Genomic DNA, 10989 nt, shown 5'->3' on the forward strand with positions numbered 1-10989 from the left:
TGCTAGCTTACCGGTATCGATGGCTGCTATGGCTCAGCTACTCGACCAGCACAGGGAGGCGCTGGCCGCGGACTTCAGGACCTCTTTTACTCAGCTGGAGAAAAAATTTGAACAAGTCCGCTCCGTGGTCGATGAACATAGCCAGCGGCTTTCATCACTCGAGCTGGCGTCTGATGACCTGAGCCAGCGTGTCACCGAGCTGGAAAACGTCTGCTCCAATCTCCGGGAGAGCAACACAAAATTGGCGGCGAAAGTGGTAGACCTTGAGGGCCGCAGCAGGCGGCAAAACATCCGCATCTTGGGCCTGGCGGAGTCCATTGAAGGCGACCGACCCACACTATTTTTCTCTGACCTCCTGTGTGAAGTCTTCGGTAAGGATACACTTCCATCCCCACCAGAGATTGATAGAGCCCACCGCTCGCTGACCGCCAAACCGGCCGCCGGACAGAGACCGCGACCCGTTATTCTCCGCCTGCACCACTACCAGCAAAAGGAGCTCCTGATCCGCGAGGCCCGACGGAGGGGGAAACTGGAGTACCGCGGTCGGCCGGTTCGGATCGTGGAGGACTACTGCCCCGAGGTCTTGAGCCAGCGCGCCGAGTACAGGGAGGTGATGGCGGATCTATACAAGGGCTTAGGCCCTCCCTGCTGTATCCCGCCCGGCTCCGGATCACACTTTCCAGTGGCGACAAGAAGTGGCTACGGTCGGCTGAGGAGGCACGGAGATACATCGGTTTTAGGAGTGTTTTGTGAATATTTACAATAAGATAAGGAGTAAGAAGATGAAGAAGAAGCAACGGGAAGGTTTTCTTTTGGTAATTGTATGAGCTTGCTGCTATGTTCTTTTGCAGCTGTCTTGGTGTGGGGTGGGAGGGTGGGGGGGGGGGCGTATTCTAAGGCTAATATTGGTTCATGGGCTCACACAAGGGCTGTGCAGCCGGTTATTTGTTTATCTATTGTTTCATGTTCATGTCATGGATTCATTACCTGGAGTTATCATACTATATGTACTCATCAACCTGTGTTTTTTATCTGAAGGAATTGGATAGAGTATTAAATCTTGTTAGCTGGAATGTTAAAGGTCTAAACCATCCTGTTAAAAGGAGGAGAATATTCTCTCACCTTAAACAGTTCAAAGCAGCATTTATTTTTCTCCAAGAAACACATATTCGGGGTTCTGATAATTCTCGCTTGATGTCACGGTGGGCGGGGCAGCACTTCCATTCTTCCTTCCAAGCAAAGTCGAAGGGAGTTTCAATTCTTATCGATCAAAATATCCCCTTTGTACACCACAATGTAATATCAGACACTAATGGCCGTTTCCTCATCGTTACAGGGAAAGTATATGATATAAATGTAGCTCTTGCTAACGTATATGCTCCAAATGTGGATGATGTGAATTTTTTCCAAAATTTTTTCTCATCCCTCCCTGATCTGAGTTCATACTCTCTTATCCTCGGCGGTGATTTCAACTGTTGGCTAGATCCTGTGCTGGACCGTTCCTCCCCCAAACCTGACTCAGTGAGTAAGTCGGCCTCACTCATTCAGTCCTTTCTTGCTAGCTCTGGTGTCTCTGATGTGTGGCGGTTCCTCCATCCAAGTGAAAAAGAGTACTCTTTCTTCTCACATGTCCACCACACTTTCACTAGGATTGATTATTTCTGTATTGATGATCAATTATTACCATATGCTCGTTCCTGCACTTATCAGGGAATAGTGATCTCAGACCACGCCCCTGTCGTACTATCCCTGGCTTTACCTAACCTTCCTCAAATTAAAAAGCACTGGCGTTTTAATTCAACCCTGCTTTCAAATGATGAATTTGTGAAATTTATAAAGGAACACATATCTTTCTTCTTCCAGCTGAATGCCACTCCTGATGTATCCTCCTTAGTAGTCTGGGATGCTTTTAAGGCATACCTCAGAGGACAAATAATTTCTTTCACGGCAAATATGAGGAGGAAGGCCCAGCAAGAACGTTTAGAATTGGCCAAGCAAATTAAGGAAATAGATCATAAATACTCTCTCGTTAAAGATCCTGATCTCTACAATAAGCGAGTTGAGCTTCAAACTAAATTTACTCTGGCTTCAACATACCAAATAGAACGTCAACTTTTGCGAAATAAGAGTCTGTTTTACATCCATGGTGACAAAGCAGGGAAATTGCTTGTTAATCAACTGAGAGGACTTAGAACAAAAGGGCATATCACAAGAATTCAAATGGGGGATGGGACAATCACTTCAGACCATGTGAAGATTAATGACACATTCAGGACCTACTATTCCAAACTATATACCTCTGAATTTGCTAACACTCAATCAATGAATGATTTTTTAAGTGGCCTCAATATCCCTACACTTTCTACTGACACTAAATTGAAATTAGAGGAACCTATAACGAAGGAGGAGGTTGCTGCAGCTATTCTCTGTTTGCAATCTGGTAAATCCCCTGGGCCTGACGGGTTTCCAGCAGATTTTTTTAAGGCATTCTCCCCTCTCCTTTCATCTCACTTAAGTGTAGTTTTATCTGATTCATTCAAACAAGGTAACCTCCCATCCTCATTCTACGAGGCGTGCATCACACTTATTGCCAAAAAGGACAAAGACCCTACTGAGTGCTCCTCGTATAGGCCAATATCTCTTTTAAATGTTGACACCTAAATCCTAGCTAAAGTTCTGGCCCGTAGATTGGAAAGCATACTACCATCACTTATATCAGATGATCAAACTGGCTTTGTCAAAAACCGACACTCATATTTCAACACACGTCGTTTGTTTGATATTCTGTACTCTCCCTCCAGTGGGGCTCCTGAATGTGTCCTCTCTCTGGACGCAGAGAAGGTATTCGACCGTGTTGAGTGGACATATTTATTCGCAACGTTGGAAAGATTTGGCTTTGGTCCTGGTTTTATCACTTGGATAAAACTTTTATATTCATGTCCTGTCGCGTCTGTCCTGACGAACTCTCAGCTTTCACAACCGTTTACCCTCAGTCGTGGAACCCGACAAGGGTGCCCTCTAAGCCCGCTTCTATTTGATCTGGCCATTGAGCCCTTAGCAATAGCGATACGCAACTGTGAGAAGACTTATGGTATACGGCGGTGTGGTGTTGAACATAGGGTGTCTCTGTATGCTGACGACCTTTTATGTTTCATTTCGCATCCAGATATCTCAATACCTGCCCTGCTGGATTTACTGAATGGGTTTAGCCAGTTCTCAGGCTACAAACTAAATCTGAATAAGTCTGAACTCTTTGTCGTCAGTGAGGGGACGTCAGCAGTGGCATACACCAACTTTCCCTTTAAGATTGTGGAAAACAAATTCACTTACCTTGGCATTGCTGTAACAAAAAAACATATGCACCTTTTCAAAGAAAACTTTCTTACTCTGCTAAATCACACAAGACGTTGTCTATCGCAATGGTCACCTCTTTCAACATCCTTGGCAGGTCGAATTAATTCGATAAAAATGAATATTCTACCAAAATTTTTATATACTTTTCAATCTGTGCCATCATTCGTTCCTAAATCATTTTTTGACTCTCTAGACTCTGCCATCTCATCCTACATTTGGAAGGGCAAGTCGCCTCGACTACATAAGACACACCTCCAAAAATCTAAAAAAGATGGCGGCATCGCACTGCCCAACTTTCGTTTCTATTACTGGGCAGCCAACATTCGATGTCTAACCTTCTGGTCCCATTTTCACAGCAGATCTGACTGTCCTCTATGGGTGACAATGGAGGTAGACTCTGCCAAAAACATCTCCATTCCAGCACTTCTTGGATCTTCACTCCCTTTCTCATCAACCACACTCATAGATAACCCCGTTGTCCGCCACACGCTGAGAGTGTGGGCTCAGTTCAGGAGACATTTTGGCCTTCTTGATTTTTGCCTCTCCAGCCCCATCACAACTAATCATCTCTTCCAACCTTCCTTACTAGACCCAAAATTTCAAGAATGGCAAAGACTAGGTATCTGTCGCTTTAAAGATCTCTTCATTGATAATATGTGTGCAACATTTGAACAACTAATGAGAAAATTCAACCTCCCAAATTCCCATTTTTTCAGGTATTTACAAATAAGAGCCTTTATTCGCTGCCAGATACCAAAATTCCCTGTACAACCCGATTTGAATATTGCTGACTCGCTTCTTTGTCTGCAGCCATCACACAAAAGGTTAATATCAGTCATATATGGTGAACTACTAAGTGTAAGGCAAGCCCCCCTAGTAAAAATTAAAACAGCTTGGGAGCAGGATCTGAATATGTCTATACCTGAGGACACATGGGAGACAATCTTCAAATTGATAAATAGCACTTCTCTCTGTGCCCGTCACTGTCTGCTACAATTTAAAGTTGTGCACAGAACCCACATATCAAAAACCAAATTGGCCCGTTTCTATCCTAATGTAGATCCATGTTGTGACAAATGTAAGACAGAGGAGGCTTCTCTTATCCACATGTTCTGGACGTGTCCTAGTCTGGAGAAATTCTGGAGGGAAGTCTTCCAAACAATGTCGCTCATTGTCGGCCTAAATATAGAGCCTGATCCGCTTGTGGCTATCTTTGGTACTATGCGGGGCACCCAGCCATGTCTGACCCCGGCCAAACGCCGATTGCTGTCTTTTGCCTCTCTACTTGCTAGACGTGCAGTACTATTGAAATGGAAGGATGCTGCCCCGCCCACCCATGCTCAGTGGGTGTTGGAGGTTATGTCGTGCCTAAATCTCGAAAAAATACACTACTCTATACATAACTCCAAAGAAAAGTTTGAGAAGGTGTGGGGACCTTTTTTGAAACACTTTGATGGTTTCCTGACCCACTAGTGGCTTTCAGCATGTCTCTATGTCAATAACCCCACATATGTGATATCATAACCACCTATATTTGTATCATTAACACTTTTTCTTTGTTATTATTTACCGTCTTTCTAGTATGTGTATGCATATTTAAATATGTATGGAGATGCCTACTTGTTGAAATAGTATTGAAGTGCATATTGTGTGTTTTATGCTGCCCATCTTTTTCTCCTCAAACTGAACCTGACTTCCAGCTACTACCTCTATCACTCCAGGAATGAAGAACAATTGGTTAATGTATGTGAATGTCACCGCATATTAGCCTGTTAAGTTGCGTGGGAGGGTAAGGGCAGGGATGGGATATTTTGTACATGCATTTGTTATTGTGAGAAAATTAATAAAAATATATTTGAGAAAAAAAAAAAAAAGGACTGCACTTATATAACTTTTTTCTAGTCTTTTTCGACCACTCAAAGCACTTTTACACTATGTCACATAGGTAGCTGACATTCCTATACACATTCACATACAGTTGGCACAGCCATCAGGAGCAATTTGGGGTTAAGTACTTGCCCAAGGACAAACAGTGGACCCAAGTACACAAACTCCCAATTGAGAATTGACTTTGCCTTGTCTCAAAAAATCTGAGATGTGACATGGACTTACCCAAAAGAACATGAAACTGCTTTAGTCGCCTTTACTACACCATGGGCCTGGTTTACTAAGATCCCAAATAAAGGGTACTAAATTGCATGTGCAGTGCAACAGATTGAACATTTGGTTAGCATGTATTTTGCGGGTGATCTACTAAGAATAACTGCGCAATGACAACATGTGCAGACAGCAGTATTGAAATGAGAGTTTGTGCGTGTCTTAATGTTAGGACGAGCAGAAAGCTGCAAGCACAAAATGAAATTTGATCCCATGGAATTAGAGGTTCTAGTGGAAGAGGTTAACAAACATATTGAGTCACAGCACAAAACTATTACCAGAAAAAACACCATATAGGAAAATATTTGTGACAAAGCCAATGCTGTTAGTAAAACCAAAAATATTACACTCCAAAAATATCAACACATGGAAAAAAATAACGTTCTCTGCATATTCTGTCATTCTCCTCACCACAGTAACAGCAGTCATCTGTGTGCAGCAGTGGCAATTGGACTCAGGAATCCAGGAGCCAGTGAGAGCAGCAGGTGAGCAAACTGTCAATTACAACCGTTAAATCAAGACCCACACGACAGACATCAAAATCTATTCAAAACTTAATAACAGAGAAGTAAATTTGTTTTAAATTAACACCAGCAGACACTAAAGGGGTAACATGAGTTAGTATTTCTGGAAATAAGTTTTTTGAATAGGAGTTAACTGGAGCCAGGGATTTCTGGAGCCAGCATTTAGTGTCCATTGGCGGTATTGAACATCAAAGTAAGTCTGCATTGACTTCAGCATTAGCTGTGGTAGTTGCTGCTTGGTTAAGCTCCAAAAACTGGATGGCCTACTACATTTCCTATGAAGCAACTTAATAGTGTCTGTTTATGCGTATTTACCTCAGGGACTGTTGCTGCATGGGTGCTGTTAGGGAATTTTCCATCATTAATATGCACTGGGTCAAACTAGGCTTTGCGGTCATAGCAAGGCCTCACCAAATGATAGGTTTAGACACTGTCTCCCTTTGAGATAGTGGTAAGCAGTGAGTCTGCTCCTTTTGGGGAAAACAGGAGGCATTCTGATAGGGTTGCTATATCAGCCGAGGTCAGATATGTGTTTGACTGTTTTCCCTGAATGGGGTAGAGGCAGCTGGAGTCAGAAGGTTGATATAGTGTTGGATGTAGGACAAAGGTCCTGAGTGAGGTCTAAGCAATGTTTTGTCTATAGACCAGTAGACTAAATTCTGTATATTGTAGATGTGGTGGATCTGCCCATATTTGGGCATGGCTCAACCTGTGGCATTATCTGTGTGGTATAAAGTCTATCCCCGGAGGAGGGAAACTTCAGAATTGAAGGAAGCATCAGGGCATATAACATGTACTGATCATTCGTTCGCTTCTCCTTGGCCAAGCAAATCAACCTTTTCAATACAAGACATCCTGGACTCCTGTCTACTCTCTCCATTGATATATGGGCTGCATAATTAAAATCACTATCAGGTGCTGACTGAGGGTGCTAGCAGAGGGGTTAGTTTAGTTTGTCCTCAATATGTCATCACTCAGCTACACTGCATATTGCTGATAAGAATGGGTGATTTTTTTGTTTGAGGTACATGATTATTTTGTTATTCTTAACATGTATTGGACTTGAAAAAAAAAACAACTTTCAGGTTCTCACCTCATATACTTGTGATTCCTTCACATAAACTGTATATGGGTATATGGGCCAGCTCCAGATGAGAAACAACATTTTTAGGATTATTTGGCAGTGAGCAGATTTAGAGAAGTAGCCAAGACGGTTGGGTTACCAATCACAAATCACAAAAGCATGGATGTGGTTAGGGATGATGAGGAACAGGTAGTGGCTCAAGTATGCCTGCTGGTGGATAGTTTGGACTGTTGTTCATATAGGTAGCAACAAACTAGTATTACTCTCTATAGTGGCTCAACACAAACTTGGTTTGTAATTATAATATGTTATTGGCTATAAAAGGTAGATTAGACAGGATCAGGGCTGCAAATGGGAGCAAGATCTTGCTGGTTGGCAGGCTTCACACACAACCAAATGTTCAGTGTTCCAGGTAATGTCCCCAACAATACAGGAAATACAGGGTGTCAGGTTTGTGTACTAATGGCTCAGAGTGAAGGTGAGGTAATACTCCTGCTTCACTGGTGTGTACAAACATGCCAGAGAGAGCACACAAAGTGGGGAACAGATTTGGGGTCAACTAAAGTTTAAATGGCTAATGTCAGTTTTTTTATATGAAACTCTAAATTCTCTTAGCCCATGTACATTTTGCCAAATAATTGAAAACAAATTAAATACTTGAAGCATAAAAGGATAAGCTTCATTCCATAATTTTCATATTGTCAACAAAAAATAAAAACAGAAAATGCGGGAAATTGACTGGCGGGAGTGTTTTCAACTGTGGCTTGATATACTAGTGAGTGTTTACAGTGTTCACACAGAAAAATGGTGTATGGGGAATTGACTCACATTAAACAACAGTACCCATGTCCATTGTGATGAAGGAACACATCACCTTAGCAACAGTGTGGCTCACTGATGTGTTTTAGTTGTAGACAGATCTTTGGCGCAGAGGGATTAGATGTCAGGCTTTAGGCACATAGGCAATATGTGCAAAATGCAATAGTTGTAAGTATAGTAGGATCAATTAATAATTTTGTTCTTCCAGGAAATGAAATACCAGTGAGTTTAAAGAAAGACATGTATGGAATACTGACAGCCTTGTACTTTAATGCTTGACATTGTCTGTTTCTGTTTTGGTGGAGTTAACAATGCCTGTAATTACTGATATTATTCATATCAATATTTAGTTTCCTTTTAAACACAATAAATTATAGTGTTCACACAAAACAAACCTTCGAAAAATGTTATACTGCAATTTAATTTGAATTATTTCTGTTTATTGTTCCAAACTTAAAATATCAGTCATGTATAAAGTAATCAAAATAATTTTATATTGGAAATATTCCCTTGAAATATTTTTCCAGTAATGATCATTCTGAAAGCTGATCGGAACCAGCTGTAAAAGAAACCATATATAAAAGGATTGAGCATTGAATTTGACAGTGCAAGCCAATTAAGTGCTTCAATCACAGGAATTGGTGGAGGCATATAAGATAAAGGCTGAAATATGACAAAAAGAAAATAAGGAGTCAAACATAACAGAAAAATCCCCATAACAGTAGCCAGAGTTTTTGTGGCCTTTCTCTCCATCTTACTGACAGTTGCTCCAGACTTTGTATCCTGGCAAGTTGTCTTCTGGATGCTATTCAGTTGTTTCTGAGCAACAAGGAAAATCTTCAGATAGATGCAGATCATTATGATTGCTGGGAAGTAAAATGAGAAAACAGGTCCCATAACATTTGCCAATACAACATCAACAGAGCACATTTCTTCACATGTTCCTTGACTGAATCCTGCTATTATGATGCCTATTCCAATTAGAACAGATATACCCCAGCACACCAGGATCATTATTGAAGTAACATTAACATTTATTTTAGTTCTATATATCAGAGGCTGACACACTGCATAGTATCTGTCAATGGATATACAACATAAGTTCAGAATAGAAGATGTGCACAGTGATACATCAAAGCTGTCTCGTATTTTACAAGATAAATCCTCATGATGCAGACATGAGCTCAGAGAGAGAGCCATGCTGAAAGGAAAGACTATAACACCAACAAGCAGGTCTGCCACAGCCAGAGAAAGAATGAGGTAGTTAGTAGGAGTGTGGAGCTGTTTGAAGTAAATGATGGAAGTCATTACAAGAAGGTTCCCACATATCGTGGTAACGGATAATAAGCCGAGGAAAATGTATACTGAGAGACACATAATGGAAGGGTTGCTTTTAAATACATAAGTTGTATTGTCTGATTCATAGCAGGGATGCACATATGACCCGTTGATAGTCAACCCTGGTTCCATGCTTCTTGATTTCTGCAATAATGATCCATAATATTAGAAACATTAAAAGTATATTTCATTCAGCATGCATGCACAACAACAATAAAAGAGACATGTTACATTTCAGTTCAATTTTGGTTTCTTTTACCTTGGAACACCTCAGTATAGTCTATGCATTAGTGTTTCATGCCCTTAGTCACTGTACTCTGCAGAAACTTTAGAATTGTTACAATATAAATAAACCCATATCTCATTATAATATGTAACAAGTATTGTGGTCATCCAATCAGATGTGGGTACCCACATTTAACATGATGACTAATGGTGTGTGCATATGTGTGTGTTTGGTCTTTGCAAGAATTGCATGCCCCTAATTATCCATTTTAAATTAAAACTTGTAATAAAAAACTAACAAACTGCTGAATACTCACAAATGAATAGTGTTTGTTCATCAGTTTTTCTGATGGATTGCATGACAGTGGAAAACAGTTCACTGCACTGAAAATCAATAAAAGCACCAGGGTTAGGGTTAGCCCTAACCCTAACCCTAACCCTTTAGACAGTGTATGGTGTGTACATGGCCTGACCCTGCACGTCAGTGGCTCCAGAACTAAGCTATAGGTTGTAGTTTGCCGCCTGCTGAAACAGTATCTGTGGGTCAACACATGAACTCTGAGTCTAGAGCCAAGCCTGGCTATTAGACTATGACCTGTTTTCTCTTCCAAGTTCTAGAGGTTTCATATGTAACAGCCCTCTAACTACCTCAGTTCACCTCAGCTCTCAACTTAATGGAAATGCATAAAGATGACCCTGTGGTCAATCATGCGCAAGAGCGTCATGGTCAAGAGTGCTGGTCTCCTCTGTCCAAGAGAGCCAGAGGAGGCAACGAGTCGATCCCTCTGTGGCAAAAAGATCTACCTCCACACTGCCATAGATGTCCCAGATGCTGAGAACCACCTCTAGATGAAGCTGCCATTCCCCCAGCAGAGGCTTGCAACCCACATCAGGAGGTTTCTGGACTCCTGCAACAACCATGCAGAATTGGTGCTCCCTTGGTGGTTGTTTTAAAAGTCAGTTGAGACATTGTCTAACCACACAATTGCCTGCCTCCCAGGAATGGGATAAAGTATGTGAGCGTCAGGTGCACAGCCTGTAGCTCCAGAACATTGATATGCTCAGTGCAGTCCTGAGCAGAACATAGCCCCCAAGCCTTTGGGTTCTGCCACACTGCATCCCATCCTGACAGGGAGGTATCTGTTGTAATGGTCTCCTGACAGAATGGAATGGAGCCCATGAAGCAGAAATGACCTCCCTCCAAGGAGCCAGAGTGAGGATGTAACACTGTGACATCATGAATTTCCTGTGTCAGTGCCACTTGGCATCCAAGTGGAAACTGTTCAGACCCTGAACAGTATGTAAAGGTAAAGACCATGCTATACAAGTTCCCAACTCCCCTGTGGAATCTGGCCATATTCGAGGATATAACACATGGGCTTACACACGTGAATCACAATGCATCACACTCTGTCAAATCCTGCACCATATTTAATGGCTGTTGTCTTGACGTTTTTGAAAGACCCATAGTCTGACATGTGTGCAACA

The 10989-nt window shown here is 41.8% G+C and overlaps 1 protein-coding gene across 1 annotated transcript; it reads right to left on the bottom strand.

The window, feature by feature from the left end:
- Positions 1–8563: 8563 nt before the first annotated feature.
- LOC128376921 (trace amine-associated receptor 1-like) lies at positions 8564–10422 on the bottom strand. The gene is made up of 4 exons (XM_053336769.1): positions 10314–10422; positions 9093–9302; positions 8697–9020; positions 8564–8601 (listed from the first exon to the last, which is right to left on the bottom strand). Exons 1-4 carry the CDS (start codon positions 10420–10422, stop codon positions 8564–8566), a joined length of 681 nt encoding a protein of 226 aa, XP_053192744.1.
- Between the last annotated feature and the right edge of the window lie 567 nt (positions 10423–10989).

This window comes from Scomber japonicus, chromosome 17 (genome assembly GCF_027409825.1).
Source record: "Scomber japonicus isolate fScoJap1 chromosome 17, fScoJap1.pri, whole genome shotgun sequence".
NCBI classification, from domain to species: domain Eukaryota; kingdom Metazoa; phylum Chordata; class Actinopteri; order Scombriformes; family Scombridae; genus Scomber; species Scomber japonicus.

Coding starts and splice junctions, on each gene's coding strand:
- LOC128376921 (XM_053336769.1), bottom strand. CDS start 10,422: ATGGTTGTTGCAGGAGTCCAGAAACCTCCTGATGTGGGTTGCAAGCCT. Junction 9,303..10,313: donor CATCTGGGACATCTATGGCA/GTGTGGAGGTAG, acceptor TGTGTCTCTCAG/TATACATTTTCCTCGGCTTA. Junction 9,021..9,092: donor GCATCATGAGGATTTATCTT/GTAAAATACGAG, acceptor GTATATCCATTG/ACAGATACTATGCAGTGTGT.